The following is a 20,018-nucleotide window of genomic DNA, read 5'->3' on the forward strand; positions in this document are numbered from 1 at the left end:
TTGAAATGCTTCTCCATCATTCAAAACAGCTAATAAACTGCAATGTGGAATGAATCTCAGGGCACTGGCCAGATAATGAGAAACCAGTGGGTATTCTTTGCTGTATAACAAAACCACAGGGCAGAAAGACCATATTTAGCATCAGTCTTCTGGAGTTTTTCCAAAATTGCCTGAGGAGCAGAGATCCAGTTTCTTGTTCTGACTCTGCCACAAAGTCAGAGTATAACTTTGAATTAAATGTCATCTCTTTGGGGCTGTTTCCTTACCTATGAGATAAGGGCAAGTTCATCTGAGGGCCTTCAGGATCCCGGAATAATTCCCTGAGAAGGAAAATGTCAGCCTACCCCTGCCTTTTACTGTTAAGCAATTTTTATTTATTTTGGAAAATGCTTCCAGAAAAAGAATAGAGGTAAAACGTCAGGATTATTCCTGAGTTGTAACATGTGGTCATAGGGTTACTTACAATCAAGTTCTCTCCAATGCTGAGAATGAAAAAGTTGCCTAGCAGTTAAGAAATATAAAACTCTCCCTCCTGGGGTCTGATGTATTCTACTGTAAAACGGTTCTTCCAAACTCCCTGGCACAGAGAGGACCATCTTAGTGCCATGCTGAATGTTCAAAAAATTACATACAAAAAAGCTTCCACGAGCAACAAACAGCTCAAGACCCAGGGCAAATGGGGAGCCCCGGAGGTCCCTTCCTGAACTTGTTTTTGGGTTTTATCAACCTAACTAAAGCACCCTTCCCCTGTGGCCCAGGATGCCAGAGGTACCACATAAAGTAAGGCTGGCACCAGCCACACCCCACTTGTCATTCAGACCCTCAGCTACACTCACCAAGTTCAACAATGTGAAGTAAAAATTTTTTCCACTTTTATTACAGTAAAATTTACAATGTTGTGTTAGTTTCAGGTGTGCAGCAAAGTGATTGTTATATATATGTATATGTTTATATACATATATATTCTTTTTCAGATTCTTTTCCATTATAGTTTATTACAAGATATTGAATATAGTTCCCTGTGCTATACAGTAGGTCCTTGTTGGTTATCTATTTTATGTATAAAAATGTGTATCTGTTAATCCCAAACTCCTAATTTATCCCTCCCTACACTTTCCTCTTTGGTAACCATAACTTTGTTTTCTATGTCTGTGGGTCTATTAACATGATATAAAATTAAACAAATCAGAAGCCTGCATTCACATTCAGGATAACAAGAGCATTTGCATCGATTCGGATTATAAAGACTATGGAAATGAGGTGCAACAGGGGAAACCAGTTTAAATATTCTGTTGTCTGGCCAAATTTCTAACTCAGATCCAATTGACCTAAATGAGACAGCAAGGCTAGAATGGACACCAGAAGGTTGCAAGCTAGTGTACATAACATTCCCCCCACAGCTTAAAACTATCCAGTTCTGAGTGAGAATGGGAGTTCCTTTTGCAGCTCTGTCTCCCCTTTCATCGGCTCAGAAACCAAATGAGTGTCTCTGAACCTTCCTGATTTCCTGGAAACTGCCACAAGAGACTGCGTGACCACCTCTCTCCCCCTTTCAAGGGCATCAGTCACATGTCTCTCACACACACACACACACACACACACACACACGAAGTGTTGCTCACCCCCTGGGAGTAATTTACCAGCTCTCTTTCTTTCCCACGAACCATCCTCTTTAATCCTTATTCCTCCTTTCAGAAGGAAAATACATTCCAAGATCCAAAATACTCACCAACAAAGAGTTAGGACACAATCTGCTTGGACACGAAAGCTGTCTGAAAATTAGCTTAAACCACCTCATAGCTCATAAATGCCCAGGTGCCTCTATCTGTTAATGTCTCATCAAGAAGTCAGAGCTGTATTTTTTATTTGCCAGAGCTGTTTTAGAGCCTCCATGTAGAACTCACCCCGAAAAGAATACTTCTAAGCAAGTCTATAACAAACCGAAATCTGAAGCTGTGCCAATCACTTGTTGGCTCAACCATCAAATACTGAAGACCTACCAGGCAAACACAAACCCCGTGGCTGCCTTCTTGGCATGACTTTGTCACGAGCCACCAAACAAGGTGTAGGAGAACCCAAGTGCCAGGGAGGCTCCGGGAGAAAAGTGACCCCGGAAAACTCAGAAGGCTAGCAACTCTCTACTTTATAATTTAAAATATAATAAGAGAGGCTGGGGGCACGCACATGGGGTACATGGGAACTCTAGTTCCACTCAATTTTGCTATGAGCCTAAAACTGCTCTAAAAAGAGTCTATTTTTAAAGAGAGATAGAGATCATTATTAATGTCTTTAGTTTTCTCTGTAGCCTTTTCTGAATTTTCCAAGTTTTTTATAAGGAACATGAAATAATACCTTTACAACTAGAAAACTAAGTCATTAAAACAGAGAATGACCCCCTTTTTGTATTAAAAAAAGACACAAAAGTCACTGAACTATACACTGAAAACAGGTACATTTGTCTGTTAATTATTCCACCATAAGGTTAATTTTAAGAAGTATTTTTAAAAGCCTTAGAAATCTTACTTTTCACTTTATTTTTTTAAATTAACTTATTTATTTATTATTTATTTTTGGCTGCGTTGGGTCTTTGTTGCTGCGCGCGGGCTTTCTTTAGTTGCGGTGAGCAGGTGTTACTCTTCATTGCGGTACACGGGCTTCTCATTGCGGTGGCTTCTCTTGTTGCGGAGCACGGGCTCTAGGCAAGAGGGCTCAGTAGTTGTGGCACACGGGCTCTAGAGCACAGGCTCAGTAGTTGTGGCGCACAGGCTTAGTTGCTCCACAGCATGTGGGATCTTCCCAGCCCAGGACTTGAACCCATGTCCCCTGCATTGGCAGGTGGATTCTTAACCTCTGCGCCACCAGGGAAGTCCCACGTTTCACTTTAAACAGTATATATTATAGTGTATGCTATAATCTTTTTAAAAAATTTTACTGCAGTATAGTTGATGTACAATATTACATAAGTTACAGGTGTACAATACAGTGATTCACAATTTTTAAAGGTTATACTCCATTTATAGTTATTTTAAAATATTGGCTGTATTCCCTGTGTTGTACAATATATCCTTGTAGCTTATTTTATACATAATAGTTTATAACCTCTTAATCCCCTACCCTCTATTGCCCCTCCCCATGTATGTCATAATCTTTAGGGAAAGTTAATTTGTGTAAACTAGCAGTAGATGTTCCTGTTAAATTTGTGTTTCAAGATAATTAATTAAAGTAAGTTCTTTAATTTTGGTGCCACCAATTTGAGATTTGGGGTCCCGTAGCCTACTGTCACTACAGGTAACAATTATAATTCTGTAGAATAAATGATTTGCTAAGCAAATAATAATAATAAAAGTTATTGCATAATGGATACAGAGTTTCTCTTTAGGAGGATGAAAAAGTTCTAGAGATGGAGAATGGTGATGGCTTCCCAACAGTGTGAGTATACTTAATGCCACTGAACTGTCCCCTTCAAAATGGTTAAAATGGTACAGTTTATGTTATGTATATTTTACCATAATAAAAGGAACTTTAGCTTCCACCTAAACACAGTTTTCTGGAGATTCCATACTTATTAAATGGGAACCAGTACAGGAAGAATGTCACAAATGTTCTGCTGGGTGCCTCGTGTGCTTTACCAGCAAGAAGTCTAAAATTAGGGTTTCAGTGTCTTCCATTACACTAGTCGTTAATGCAAGGTCCCTGAGACAAAATTTGTCATTTGGTGATTTTCACAAAGACCACAGAGGCACAGAGAGGTGTGTATGGGGAAACACATCCAAACCTGCAAGGCCTACTCTGAAATCACTGCTACTCTGATTCCATCCATTCTAGCAAATATTTATTTAGAGCCGACTACAGCCCGGCACTGCGCCAGGACTTAGGGCAACACCTGCTCTCCTGGATCCTGCTTTCAGTCAAACTATTTCATTGATTTGTTGGTTTCAAATAACATTACAGGTGGGTGGGGAAGGGATGAATTGGGAGTTTGGGATTAGCAGATGCAAACTATTATGTATAGAATGGATAAACAACAAGGTCCTACTGTATAGCACAGGGAACTATATTCAGTATCCTGTGATAAACGATAACGGAAAAGAACATGAAAAAGAATGTATACATATGTATAACTGAATCACTTTGCTGTACAGCAGAAACTAAGACAACATTGTAAATGAACTATACTTCAATTAAAAAATTAAAATTAAAAAAATAAACCATCAAATCAAATAATATTACAGGACACGGTGTGACTTGTATATCTCAAAGAAGCCATGTGTTTTCTTGTTTCCTTTTTTTATTTCTTTTTCTTTATACTCTGAAATGATTCAAACTTATAGAAGAGTTGCAAGAATATTACAGAGAACTCCTTTATTGCTGAACCCATATTTAACAGTTACTGATGTTCTGGTATCTGCTTTATCCTGGCTCTGGCTCTCTCCCTCCCTTCTCCTGCCCTGCCCCTTCCTTTCCTCCCCTCCATCCACACCCACCCAGCTCCCTCCTCCTCCCCTTCCCTCTCCCTTTCTCCTTATAGACAGGTTTTCTGGAAACATTGTGAGGCACAGACATCTTTTATTCCTAAACACTTCATTATGTATTTTCCAAGAATAAGAACCTTCTCTTATTTAACCACAGTACAATTATCAATTTCTGGCAGTTAACATTGATTCAATAGTATTACCTAATACATAGCCCATACTCAAACGTTGCCAATTGTCCAAACAATGGGAAAAGGGGTGGTACCCAGGTTTTAAAATACTGTTTTGAAGGCTCCTTCCTCAGCCACCCAATGGACTGACAGCCCTCCAGGAGACCTGGTTTACTTCCCACAGGACCTTTCTTAAAGGACTCCAGGCAGAAGGAAATTCTCCCTATTTTATAACTTCTCCCTGTGTTACTTAACAAAGCTCTTAACAACCACCTCACATTTAACCTGAATTCATGATATGACTTAATCCTATTTTCCTTTTGTTCTAGTCACTGAAAATCTCTGGATAAAAATATTTTCTTGTAATAAAATTCTGAAGCATCACCCTCCCGCCGCCAATTAGAAACTGTTCAAAGCCCAGTAGCCCTTCCGCTTGGCGCCTCTCAGCAACTTCAATTTAAAGCAGTATTTCTCAACCTTTTTTATCATCATCAGTTTCCTAGGAAGCCTTTTCAGACAAATTTCCTTAAGCATCCCCCCAATGAAATTAATACAAGAGATAGACTGTTCATCTATTTATGTACTCTACCTATATCTGCACTTTATATATTAAAAAGTGAGACATTTTCACCACCACCACCCCAGGAACCATTCTTTATCACCCCCATTTAGAATGCATTGTCTAAGGTCATTCACGAGCTAGGGTGGGGAGAAAAAGGAGAGAGATCAAGGTGTTACCTGTGTGAGACAAGACCCCAGTCCAGCCCGGGATCCTCAGAACCGAAGGATCAGAGCTCTAATGGTCCCTCTTCTATAGATGTGGTCTAGGGTCCACCCTGGCCCCATAACAGGCTCAAAATACTACAGAAGACTTTGCATATTCAAAGCTGGAATGGAAGTCTTAGGAGGATAAAGGAAAATCCCCCTCTTGTAAAGGGGATGGATGAATCTGGATACTCTAAAGGTTCCTTCCACAGATGTCTCCCTGGTGACTCAGTCTACTCGGCAGTCTTAACGGGGGAGCTGTGGTCTCAGAACCTCTTTGGAGGCCATTCATCCACTCATTAGAACCAACGCATATATATATATATACATACATTTTCTTTTTCTGGCTGTGTCGTGAGGCTGGCGGGGTTGAACCCAATGTATTTACATTAAGCCTGAATTGGAGTCCCCTAAATTGTCTGAAAAAGTATCTCCAGGGACTTCCCTGGCAGTCCAGTGGTTAGGACTCTGCCCTTCCACTGCAGGGTACGTGGGTTCAATCCCTGGTCAGGGAACTAAGATCCCACATGCCCCAAGGTCAAAAAAAAAAAAAAAAAAGTATCTCCAGGTGGCTCTAAAACTGATTTTTTAGATATTTACCTAAAATAATGGCAAGTACCAGATAGTCAGGGAGAGGACCTCATAAAATAAGATTAACAGCACCCCGTCCTGTAATATTTGTGTGCTTTCCAAAAATATGAACAAATATCAAGTTCTCGTGACTTTATGCAGGTGATATTCAGGAAAATTAAATATACAAATAAGGCAGTCTGTGAAAGAACACAAATTCAGGGGAAATTTTGAATACATATGACATTGTAAGCAGGGGTTGTGCTTTCTTTCTAGACCACAGCTCTAAAATTATAAAGGTTTTTTAAAACCAATCAGGATATAGAAGAACTGAAAACTATCAACAAGAACTGGATCTAATTGACATTTACAGAACAATTCTCCCAATGACAAAGAATACATATTATTTTCAAGTATATATAGAACATTCACCAAGATAGAACATAACCAAGGTCATAAAACAACCCATAAAAAAATTTAAAAACTGAAATGATACAAAGTATGTTCTCTGACCATAATGAAATTAAACTAGAAATGAGTAAGAGAAAGATAACAGGAAAATCTTCAAACACTTGGAAATTAACATACTTCTAAATAATCCATGAGTCAAAGAGAAAGGCTCAATGGAAACTGGAAAATACTTTGAACTGAACTAAAATTAAAATACTACATATCAAAATTTGTAAAGGCAACTAAAGCAGTGCTTCAAGGGAAACTTATAGCATTAAATATTTACATTAGAAAAGATGAAATAATTTAATAATTTAAGCTTCTACTTTAAGAAACTAAAAAAAGAAGAAACTAAACATAAATAGCAGAAGGAAAGAATAAAAAAGATTAGAGCAGAAGTAAAAAAAATTAAAAATAGAAAACAGTAAAGACCACCAGTGAAACAAAAAGCTGCTTCTTAGTAAGATCAATAAATTGATAAATCTCTAGCAAGACTGTCAAAGACACAAATTACCAATATCAGGAAAAGGAAAAAGGGAATATCACTATAGGCTTCAAGATATTGAAAGGATAATTAGGGAATAATACAAGCAACTCTATACACCCTATAAATTCAACAATTTATAAGAAATGGACCAATTCCTCAAACAGCATTTACTACCAAAACATACCCCAGATGAAGCAGATAATCTGAATAGCTTTACAACTATTTTTAAAATGAATCTGTAGTTAAAAACCCTTCCAAAAAAGAAATCTCCAGGCCAGATGGTTTCCCTGGTGATTTCTACCAAATATTTAAAGAAGAAATAACACCAACTCTACACAATTTCTTCCAGAAAATATAACAAGAAGGATAACTTCCCAACTCATTTTAAGGCTAGCATTACCCTGATACCAAAACCAGACAAAGATGGTATTAAAAAACTACAAACAAATATCTTTCATAAACATAGATGCAAGAGTCCTTAACAAAATATTAGCAAATTGCATCCAGCAACATAAATAAAGAATAATACACCATAACCAAGTGAGGTTTATCCCAGGATAGCAAGGCTGCTTCAAAATTCAAAAAGCAATCAGTGTAACCTACCACATTAATAGTTGAAAGCAGCAATCAGAAAAGGGCCAGACAGTAACCATTTCAGTCTTTGCTGGCCTCAAGGTCTCTGCAGCAACTACTCAACTTTGTCACTGGAGAGTGAAAACAGACATAGGCAATATGTAAACAAATGGGCATGACTATGTTTCAGTAACACTTTATTTACAAAAGCAGGTAGCAGACCCTTTCAAAATAAAAAACACTCAACAAACTGGGAAAAGAAGGAAGCTACCTCAGCAAAATAAAGGCCATTTATGAAAAGTCCACAGCTAACATCATACTCAATGGCAAAAGACAGAAGGCTTTTCCTCTAAGATCAGGAACAAAGCAAGGATGCCCACTCTCACCATTTCTATTCAACATAGTATTAGAAGTCCTAGCCAGAGCAATTAGGCAAGAAAAAGAAATAAAAAGCATACAAATTGGAATGGAAGAAATAAAATTATCTCTGCAAATGACATGCATAGAAACCCCTAAAGAGGGACTTCCCTGGTGGTCCAGTGGTTAAGAATCCATCTTACAATGCAAGGGACGCTAGTTCAATCCCTGGTCGGGGAACTAAGATCCCACATGCCGCAGGGCAACTGAGCCAGTGTGCCATAGCTACAGAGCCCACGCACTCTGGAGCCCGAGTACTGCAACTACTGAGCTGGCACACCACAACTAGAGAGCCCGTGCACCACAACTAATGAGCCCGCACACCACAACTAGAGAGAAGACCGCGCACTGCAATGAAGAGCTCGTGTGCCACTACAAAAGATCCTGCGTGCCACAACTAAGACCCAACACAGCCAAAAAATAAATAAATATTTCCTAAAAAAAGAAACCCTTAGGGCTTCCCTCATGGCAAAGTGGTTAGGAATCCACCTGCCAATGCAGGGGACACGGGTTCGAGCTCTGGCCTGGGAGGATCTCACATGCCGTGGAGCAACTAGGCCCATGTGCCACAACTACTGAGCCTGCATTCTAGAGCCCACGAGCCACAACTACTGAGCCCGCATGCCACAACTACTGAAGCCCACACACCTAGAGCCCCTGCTCTGCAACAAGAGAAACCACTGCAGTGAGAGGTCCACGCACCACAACAAGGAGTAGCCCCCACTTGCCGCAACTAGAGAAAGCCTGCACATGGCAACAAAGACCCAATGCAGCCAAAAATAAATAAATAAAATTAATTTATTTTTTTAAAAAAAGAAACCCCTAAAGAGTCCACAAAAGTTTAAAAAACCTGTCAAAACTAATAAAGGAATTCAGCAAAGTTGCAGGATACAAAATCAACACACACAAAAAAAGTTTTGTTTCTATACACTAAAAATGAACAATCCAAAAAAGAAATTAAGAAAATAATTCTACTAATAATAGCATCAAAAAGAATAAAATATTTAAGAATAAACCTAACCTACTATATTCAATATCTTATAATAACCTATAATGGAAAAAAAGCTGAAAAAAAATATATATATATGTGTGGTGTGTAACTGAATCACTTTGCTGTACACCTGAAACTAACACAATATTGTAAATCAATTATACCTCAATTAAAAAAAAAACAATAAACCTAATCAAAGAGGTGAAAGACTTATACACTAAAAACTACAACACATTTCTGAAAGAAATTAAAGAAGACATAAATATATGGAAAGCCATCCCACATGTCTTTGGATTGAAAGACTTAATATTTTTAAGATATCCAGGGACTTCCCTGGTGGTCCAGTAGTAAAGAATTCGCCTTCCAACGCAGGGGATGCGGGTTCGATCCCTGGTTGGGAAACTAAGATCCCACATGCCGCGGGGCAACTAAGCCCGCGGGCCACAACTACTAAGTTCGCGTGCCTCAACTAGAGAGCCCACGAGCTCTGGAGCCCATGTGCCACAACTAGAGAGAGAAAACCCGCATGCCACAACTAGAGACAAGCCCGTGCACTGCAACGAAAGATCCTGCATGCCTCAACGAAGATTCCGCGTGCTGCAACTAACACATGGCACAACCAAAAAATTAAAAATAAATTAAAAAGATGTCCATACTACCCAAAAGGATCTACAGATTCAATGCAACCCCTAGCAAAATCTCAGTGGCAGTTTTTGCAGAAACAGAAAATTCATCCTAAAATTCATATGGACTCTCGAGGGACCCCGAATAGCCAAATAATTTTGAAAAAGAAAAACAAAGTTGAAGGACTCACACTTCTGATTTCAAAACATATTACAAAGCTACAGTAATCAAAACAGTGTGGTGCTGGCACAAAGAAAGTGGGTCAATGAAGTAGAACAGAGAGCCCATACAGTATATCATTCTGTATATGATCATATGATCTTTAACAAAGGTGTCAAAATTACTCAGTAGGAAAAGGAGAGTCTCTTCAACAAATGGTGTTGGGAAAATTGGATATCCACATGCAAAAGAATGAAGCTAGGCCCATATCTTACACTATATGCAAAAATTAACTCAAAATTAGATTAAATATCTAAACATAAGACCTAAAACTATAAAACTCCAGAAGACAACATAGGAGAAAAGCTTCATGACATTGGACTTGGCAATGATTTCTTGAATATGACACCAAAAGCATAGGCAACAAAAGCAAAAACAGACAAATGGGACAACATCCAATTGTAAAGCTTTTGTGCATCAAAGGACACAATCAACAGAGTGGAAAGGCAGCCAAAGGAATGGGAGAAAATATCTGAACCACTTCCTGTCCAAAGTCTTCATCTACAGTCCTGCAGTCAAGGCCACCACACATGCCCAGAGCTGCTCCCAGAAGCTGGCCCATCGTCACACAAAACTCCCAAGACACATTCCCTTTGTCCTCTTTTTTTTTTTTTTAATAAATTTATTTATTTTACTTATTTATTTTTGGCTGTGTTGGGTCTTCGTTGCTGCGCACGGGCTTTCTCTGGTTGCGGCGAGCGGGGGCTACTCTTCTTTGCGGTGCACAGGCTTCTCATTGTGGTGGCTTCTCTCATTGTGGAGCATGGGCTCTAGGCACGCGGGCTTCAGTAGTTGTGGCACGTGGGCTCTGTAGTTGTGGCTCACAGGCTCTAGAGCACAGGCTCAGTAGTCGTGGCACACGGGCTTAGTTGCTCCACGGCATATGGGATCTTCCCGGGCCAGGGATCGAACCCGTGTCCCCTGCATTGGCAGGCGGATTCTCAACCACTGTGCCACCAGGGAAGCCCCCCCTTTGCCCTCTTTATTCAACAAATGTTTCACAGGTAATTTTAAAACAAGCATCACCATAATTCTAGATAACAATTTATAAGTTGTAGGTTTAAAAGTGATTATAAATGATAATTCATTCTAATTTTCCTATGTTGCAGTCAGAGAGAACAAGCAATATGCTTCTCACTTCATCTCATTTACAGATGAAAAAAAAAAAAAACCGTTTGACATCCACATAAAATGAAACAGCTAGACTAGACAGGGAAGGGATAAAAACACAAATCTCCAAGCCTTTGGTTGAATAGTCTTTCAATAAGCTGCAAATATGGTGGCATTACCTAGTTTAATGGACAGTTGCTCCCAGGCACTAACAATTCCCACCATCTTCACTATAGCTAAAGTCCGGAATTGTCTAAGAATCATTTTATCACACCTGGGGCATCTTCCAAACCAGAGTGGGTGAAGTACGCAGGATGGCTGCCTCAGTGGCCACTTGAGAAGATTAGAGGTTAAGGCAAACTGGGTAATTTTTATTAGATACATACTACATTGGGCCAGGAAGTATACACTGCATGCCCCACAGCCTTTTTAAAAAATAAGCCAAACAAATTTTTGCTAACTTTTTAGCAAAGTTCCAAATTTACAGAGAAGTTACAAAGATACAAAGAACTATTTATTACTAAAGAACTATTAACATTTCACCACAGTTGCTTTATCGTTTTCTCTCGTTCTCTCTATATATACACACACATTTTTCCTGAACCACATGAGAGTAAGTTGCCAAAATAATGCCCCTTTACCCCCATATATTTCACTGTACAAATATTAAAATCAAATAATTAACATGGATACAGTACTGTTAATAGACCGCATACTGTCATAATGTCATTTACAGAAAAAAATCAGATCACAAGTTATATTTAGTTGTTACAAAATATACATTTTGAAGTGTTAAAAGGGAATTTACGGTTTCAAACTAAGAAAGCAAAAATAAAGACGGAAACAAAACAAAAAACACTAAAAATACCAACGACTGCTACAATGCTGGAAAGGAAAAGGAAGCAAGCCTTTAGATAAACAGAAATTCAGACAATTCCATGACACAGATAACTGCGATTTAGTCTCTTCCAAGTTAGGTTACGCTTTGCTTTTGTTCAAAAAATGACTTCGCCCAGACTTAAACTTGATTTCACAAGTTTAGTCCTGTTTCTTTGATACAAAGATTTTCTGAAGTATCTTTATGTCAATCCTATCTTGTTATTCAATGTGAAGAAAAAAATATAGAGTTTTGGCTTTTAATACTCTTTTCCTGAATTTCAGCTGACCCCAAAGGAATCCCGAAAACTGACATTTAACAAAAAAAATTTCAGTTACAGGAAACTCCAGATTAACTAAGTGACTACAATAGTGTTACAATGCACTTCCGGCCAAGGTATCAAATGGAGACCTCACAAAAAGAAAAAGGCATACATTAGCCAGGCGAATAAAAATGACCACAAAGATTGTTGCTAGTACAGAAAGTGACCAAATATGAAATGCCACATATATAATAAGTATGCAACAATGCTCTCTCGACAGCACTAGCGGCACAAATTGCCTTTTGTCCTGTTCCACTTTTTGGGACCAACACATGAAATGAGTCAGCTCGAACAGGCACACAGAAAATCTCTGTGCTGAGCCATTAGCCAAAGGGGTCGGGAGGCCCATTTTTAAGGTATTAGTAATAGGGTGGAACTCAGCTACACGAGAATCCCAAAAGCAAAATGCATTCAAAACATGTGACCCCATTTTAGCCAAAGTCCACACTCTGAGCTTCATGACCTGGGAGTTCTCCATGTCAATCAAGATTCATCTGTCAGCGCTTCCAAAGAGTCACAGGGCCCCCTCAGCCAGCCCCTGGAGCCCGAGTGAAGACAGGACAGTACAGTAAGAAAAGATATGACTAAGAACTACAGGAGGCAAGAGGCAAGGCTGTGAAAGCTCTAAACATACAGCCCAAAAACAGTGCCTGTTTCTGACCAGGGAAAACCCACCAAACATCAACTACTCACAGAAGGAAATTCTGCCCAGGGGAAGGCTACAAAATCACTAATTACAACACAGGGACCCTTCTTGGGAAAGGCCAGGGCTGAAGAGATAGTGAATGAGGGATAAAACAGAGCAATGATTACCTTGCAGTGGAATGAACTGCTGGTTTACCCTGAGGCAAAGCCCTCAGTGATCTCATCTATAAAATGAGGGGGTGGAAGATCTCCAAGTTCCTTCCAGGGTAATGGAAAGAAAACATGCTCCAGAGTCAGACAGATCCTGGCTCCACACCTGACTAATTGGGCAACTTAGGTCACTCTATGCCTCAGTTTCTTCATCTGTAAAACAGAGATTCCACCTGCATCAGTTAGGGTTAGATATGGCTGCGAATAGTGACTTAAAAAAAAAGCTTATTCCCCCAATAGAAAAGTCCAGAAGATGGCAGCCCAGGATTTGTGAGGTGGCTCTGATCAACAAAGTCATCAGAGGCATCTTCTGCCTTGATAGCCTTCATCCCAGTCACATGAAGACTCAAGATGACTGCTGGGGGACTTCCCTGGTGGTCCAGTGGGTAAGACTCCGCGCTCCCAATGCCGGGGGCCCAGGTTCACTCCCTGGTCAGGGAACTAGATCCCACATACATGCCGCGACTAAGGAGCCCGCCTGCCACAACAAAGGACCACACGTGCCGCAACTAAAGGAGTCGGCGAACCGCAACTAAGGAGCGTGCCTGCCGCAATTAAGACCCAGCGCAACCAAATAAATAAAATAAATAAAATGAATATTTTTAAAAATGGAGGACCTGCCATGACTCCAGGAATCTATTTAAAAAAAAAGACGACTGCTGGTATTCCAGCCATCACGTCTATATTCCAGTTTCGGCCACATGTCTATATTCCAATATGGAAAAAAGGGGAAAGGTACAAAGAAGGTTCCAGGAAACTACTATGTGACCACTCTGCTTGTAACCAGAATACAATCGCATGGCCATCCCTAGCTGCGAGGGGGGAATGAGGGGTGCAAATATAGTTTTACCTAGGACAAAGCACACATCCAGATTAAACCTGGGGTTCTATGACTATAGAAGAAGGGGAGACTGGATAAATCTGCAACACCTCTCATCGCATGTTAAGGATTAAATTGTAAATGTAAAGTGTCCGATGCTCCCTGGGCCCACAAATGTATCCCTTCCCCTCTGGCAGTGCTGACATTTTATGACCTGTGGTCTCGGCAGCTTGAGATGTCCTTCGGGAAACAGGCTTTTCCAGCCTGGTCTATCTTTTACTGGCTAGTCTCTGGCCACAGCCCATGTACCACCTGCATTCCAGCCATACCAAACTAACTCCCTCCTTCCATGCCTCCCAACCTTTGTACTCACAGAGCTTCTACCAGGGAAGCTCTCCCCAAGCCCTGGGCTGCACGATGAACCCCCTAGACATCCTAGGTCTCCCCTCACCTGCCACTTCCCCTCTATCCCCACCAGGTAGGGCTCTCCCCAGGTGCTTCCTCTCGGGTAGCATCAGCCCCCCACACCCCACCCCACCCCACCCTGTATCATAAGTACTTTCTATGGGCCACGCCCTGTTCTAAGCCGTTTACACGCAGCTTTGAAGCTGATCCCAACAACCCTATGACACAGACACTATAACACCCCCATTTTACAGATGAAGAAACCGAGGCACAGAGAGGTAAACTAGATGGTCCACAGCCACACAGGTTGTAAACAGCAGAGCCAGGATGCAAGCACAGGCTGTTGGACTACAGAATCCATATCCTTTGCCACCACATGAGGCTGCCTTGACTCCCTGATTGAGGGGTCTGCATGTCATTTCAGACCAGGGATGGTCAAACCACAGCCCACAGGCTAAATCCAGCCCACCACCTGTTTCTGTAGATAAAAGTTTTACTGGAACACAGACACACCCAGTTGTTTACAATGGGAGAGTTGAGGAGTTGCCATGGAGACCGCAGAGCCCACAGAGCCAGATATTAACTGTCTGACCCTTTACAGGAAAAGTCGGCCACCCCTGTTTCAGGCTGTCAGCTCCATAAGGCAGGGCCTGCACTGTGTTCTTCTGACCCCCCCCATCTCTCAGGGCATTTGTTTATTTGTTTTTAATTGAAGTGTAGTTGATTTACAATGTTGTATTAGTTTCTGGTGTACAGCAAAGTGATTGATACATATATTCATTTTCATATCCTTTTTTATTATGGTTTATTACAGAATACTGAATATAGTTCCCTGTGTTATACAGCAGGACCTCACTGTTTATCTATTTTATATATAATATTCAATAGTCTGTATCTGTTTATCTCAAACTCCTAATTTATCCCTCCCCCATCCCCTTTTCTCTTTGGTAACCATAAGTTTATTTTCTATGTCTGTGAGTATATTCAATTTTGTAAATAAGCCCATTTGTATCAATTTTTAGATTCCACGTGTAAGTGATACCATATATTTGTCTTTCTCTGGCTGACTTGCTTCACTTAGTAGGATCATCTCTATGTCGATCCACGTTGCTGCAAATGGCATTATTTCGTTCTTTTTTATGGCTGAGTAATATTCCATTGTGTGTGTGTGTGTGTGTGTGTGTGTGTGTGTGTGTGTGTGTGTATGTACCACATCTTTTTTATCCATTCATCTGTCGATGGACACTTAGGTTGCTTCCATGTCTAGTGCTGTAACGAACACTGGGGTGCATGCACCTTTTTGAACTAGAGTTTTCTCCAGAAATACTGCACGGCATTTGGTATACACAAAAAAGGTGCTCAACAAGTACGTGGGGTGTGAACATCCATCAGGCCTGATTACACGTAGAGAGGAGCGCGTCTGGGGGCTGATGCTGCCAACTCACGCAGGGCTTGGAAAGTCTCCCGACTGAACAACCAAGGGGCCCAGAAAAACCGCCGTGGCGGCGTTCCCTGCACTGTTCACAACCCATCACAGTTCTGACGGAGTGACCATTGCAGGGACGTACCTGTTGCCTAATCCACTTAACTCCCCCCGAACAAGGGGCTCACGGAGAGCCCCAGCCCCACGCACACTCGGGAGAACCTGAATCCCACGGCTTCCTCGGTGGTTCCCAATACCTGCTCGTGGCTCACCGGCCACGTGACCGGCACTGCAGATAAACACAACACATCCTGGAAAAGAGTTACTAAACACCGAGGTCGGTCACCTTTCAACTTGTTACATTTTCATCAAAATACTTCTAGAAAGGGACCAAACCACACAGAAACAGAAATAGTCCTTTAAAAACTACCGCACAACGTGAAAAGGTTATTCATGGCTCAAATGCCTTCTCCGACCTTCAGAGAACAGGCTTGTGTACCACTTTTCCTGACTGTATCGTTATTATTATTATTTTTTTTTTATGGCTGCGTTGGGTCTTTGTTGCCGCGGGAGGGCTTTCTCTAGTTGGCGAGTGGGGGCTACTCTTCGTTACAGTGCGCAGGATTCTCATTGTGGTGGCTTCTCTTGTCGCGGAGCAGGGGCTCTAGGCGTGCGCGGGCTTCAGTAGTTGTGGCACGTGGGCTCAGTAGTTGTGGCTTGCAGGCTCTAGAGCACAGGCTCAGTGGTTGTGGCACACAGGCTTAGTTGCTCCGCGGCATGTGGGATCTTCCCAGAGCAGGGCTCGAACCCATGTCTCCTGCACTGGCAGGTGGATTCTTAACCACTGCGCCACCAGGGAAGCCCTGTATCGTTATTCTTGATAACATTACACAAGGCACAAATAAAGCACTTTCTCTCTGGGCTGTGACCATATCCAATCGAGTCTGGGTTATCAAAACCAAATTCTGGATGGTTTTCTTTCTAATTCTGTCTTGGCCATGCCCGAAATCCCATCAGGAGCTGCCCAGAGGAAATGTGCAAAACGCCTCCCATATTTCCGGCACAATCATCTCAATCCTGCTTTTAGCACACAAAGGCCCTCATCTCTCCTTTCCTCCCAGGGTTCTCCAACAGCTGTCCGCTGGAGCACACCCTGCCGGGCCAGAGGCTGGGCAGCCAATAGAGACCAGCACCCGTTACACAAATCAAACCATTTGTCACCTGGGGCCCTGAGCAGGGAGAGGAAGGGCTGAGAAATAGCTGCATACTGGCTACGGCTGGGTCAACAATGACCACCAACTCACCCCCAGGTTCCACGAAGTCACCCACTGGTCTGTTTAAAATACCAGACTCCCAGCAAACAAACTACTGCGTGCTAGGCACTGTGCCAGGCCCGATGCATGCAGTAGGTCACAGCAACGCTATGAGGCTGGCCTCAGGCACAGATGAGGAAACCGGGGTCCAAAGAGGTAAGTGACTTGTAAAGGTCGTGCAGCAAAAACGAGGCAAAGCTGGACCAGCAAGGGGGTCTAAGCACGTCACCAGCCTGTGCTCCTGCAGGCTGTCCCCTCAGAAGCAAGGCGATTCCAGGAGAAGGAGGCAGTCCCAGCTTCCAAAAGCTCCCCAGGTGGCAACACGGAAGGTGGCCGGGATGGGGAGCAACGCATTCATTTATACACTGATGGAGAGCAGTGGGAAACGGTCCAGCCACTCTAACAGTTTCTACATGCACCTCTCCTAGGACCCTACAATTCCAACCCCAGTGTTGACCCAAGAGAAATAAAGCTTGTGTCCACACACAGACTTGTACACAAACAGCAGCTTTATTTGTCATAGCCAAAAACTAGAAACCACCCAAACGTCCATCTACAGGTGTATCAATAAACAAACTGTGGTGTATCCACAAATGCACTATGACTCAACAACAGAAAGAAACCCAGTATAAACTACTGAGAGGGGCGGCAATGTGGACGCATCTCAGAACATCTTTCTGAACTAAACAAACCAGACTCCAAAAAGGATATACTGTATGGTTCTATCTACATGAAACCCAAAGAACAAAACAAATTCATGGTGATAAAAATCAGAAACAGATTGCAGGGAAAGGGGAATGGACTGGAAAGAAGCACAAGGAAACTTCCCGGGGGGCAGAAATGTTCTGTACCTTTTGGAGCAGTGGTTACATGGTATAAACAAGTATCAAAATTCAAACAGAGCACCTAAGACCTGTGCATTGTATTGTATGTTAATTATAACTTTAAAAAGAAGTCCTTGGACTAATGAGTCATTCTGATGATAAAATGGAAAACAGATTATCACATGATTCCTTCCAAAACTAACTGCTCAGTAGAACTTAAAGAAACCCCAAAGAAACCCCGATTTGCCCATTAAAGTAAATTAGGTTTACTCACAGGCATTAGAAACAATTTCCCTCACAATATTACCTACCTAATATTTGCCCAAGGGGTCTGTCTAGCAAACAAAGATGAATGAGCCCACCAATGCTTCCTAACAAGCCCATTATAGTCATGACAGCAACCTGCGCCCTTCCATGGGAGAGATGGCCGTCACCATGGCAACTGGTAGAAGGCAGGAAAGGTGGATGGGGAAGGGAGCTGGAGAGCTAAAGAACCACCTTAGAATTATGACTGTCGGGATGCAATACCCCCCCACCACCAAGATGTCCACATCCTAATCCCTGGAACCTGTGACTGTTACCTTACACAGCAAAGTTTTTGGCATATGGCAGATTGATAAAATTCAGGATCTTGAAATGGAGGGATTATCTAGGTGGGCCCTAAATGCATTCATAGGAGTCCTTCTAACAGGGAAGCGGAGGGAGATTTGACACACACAGAGGAGAAGGCAACATGAAGACAGGCAGAAACTGAAGTGATGCAGTTACGAGCCAAGGAACGCTGGCAGCCACCAGAAGCTGGAAGAAGCAAGAAGCAATTTTCCCTTAGAGTATCCGGTGGGAGCACGGTCCTGCCAACACCTTGATTTCGACCCAGTGAACCTGATTTCAGACTTCTGCCCTCCAGAACTATGAGAAAATCACTTTCTGTTGTTTAAAGTTACCAAGTTTGTGGTCATTTTTCATAACAGCCATAAGAAAACTAATACAGACTGGAAGCCTTAAAGCTGTATTGCTTCTGCCAGCAGTCTACATTCCCCCAGGATCAACTCAAACTCCTAAGAAATTAATTTATTAATTTCAAATTAATAAAAGGGTTTTTTTCTCTTGAAAGAAAACATCAGAGAACATCTCATTACCATGGGGTAGGCAAAGATTTCCTAAACAGGTCTCAAAAAGAACCAAACATAAAGGGAAAACATTGAAAATGTGACATTAAAATTAAGATTTTATGTTTACCAAGACAATAGGAAGAGATGAACTGGCAAACCATAGAGTGAAAGAAGATAGCTGCCTTCTCTAATATGCACTGCCTGTGTGCATGTGTATACAGACCCATCAATGAACTTGTATCCAGAAAAGAACTTTTACAAGTCAATACGAAAAAGGCAGATACCCCAATATATAAATAGACAAAGGACTTAAATAGCACCTTACAAAACATAACATCCAAATGGCCAATAGATACATGAAAAGACGCTAAACTTCATTAGTCTTCAGGGAAGGCAAATCAAAACCACACAATGAAATACCACCACATACCCACCAGATTGGCTACGGTGAAAACAACAGACGATGTCAAGTGTGCAAGAGTCTGTGGAACAGCTGGAACTCACACATTTCTGGAGGAGTATTAACAGACACAACCACTCTGCAAAACTCTCTGGCAATATCTCATAAGGGGGACATTTGCAATATCTCCACTCCTAGGTAGCCACCCACAGAAAGGCATACATATTATTTCCCAAAACTATTCGTATGGGCCAAAAACTGGGAAGAACTCAAATGTCTATCTGCATCTGCAATAGATATAAACATATTTAGTATATTCACACAATGGAACACCAAACAGTAGTGGAAATAAATAGACCACAACACGGGTGGGGCTCTCAAACATAATGTTAAGAGAAAGAAGCCAGATACAGAAGATCACATCCTGTATGATATGAAATTCAAAAAAAGGCCTAACTAATCTACGGTACTAGAAAACAGAATAGTGGAGCCCTCCGGGGGGGTTGAGGGGATGACTGCAAGGAATGGGGTTGGGGGGCTGCTCTTTCTTGATCTGGGTGTGCTCTGTGTATGAAAATTCATTGAATTATGTACGCTTATGAGTTCTGTACTTTTCTGAATGTATGTTAGACTTCAAATTTATCCTCAAAAACTCAGTTATTCAGAGATTATGTGAAAAGGTGTGGGCAGCTTTCCTTTTTCTCAATAACGTTTTCGAACCGCAAAATGGATGTAAGTTAACCTTAGGGGGAAAAAATAATGGAAAAAAGAGAAGAGAAGAAAATAAAAATCAACCACAATCCCACCAACAAGGAAAAC

The 20,018-nt window shown here is 41.5% G+C and overlaps 1 protein-coding gene across 4 annotated transcripts in view; it reads right to left on the reverse strand.

Moving 5' to 3' along the window:
* OSBPL10 (oxysterol binding protein like 10) overlaps nucleotides 1-20,018 on the reverse strand; it is a 381,826-nt gene that overhangs the window by 274,438 nt on the left and 87,370 nt on the right. Inside the window, exon 2 of one of the 4 annotated variants that reach the window (XM_082411848.1) lies at nucleotides 7,518-7,618. The exons of the other annotated variants lie outside the window; for them this stretch is intronic. Within the exon in view, the coding sequence (XP_082267974.1) occupies nucleotides 7,518-7,567 (50 nt within the window). The 5' untranslated portion in view covers nucleotides 7,568-7,618. The remainder of the gene's footprint in view (nucleotides 1-7,517; nucleotides 7,619-20,018) is intronic. 4 annotated transcript variants of the gene reach the window in all.

This window comes from Balaenoptera physalus (assembly GCF_965194825.1).
Source record: "Balaenoptera physalus genome assembly, chromosome: 11".
In the NCBI taxonomy this organism is placed as follows: domain Eukaryota; kingdom Metazoa; phylum Chordata; class Mammalia; order Artiodactyla; family Balaenopteridae; genus Balaenoptera; species Balaenoptera physalus.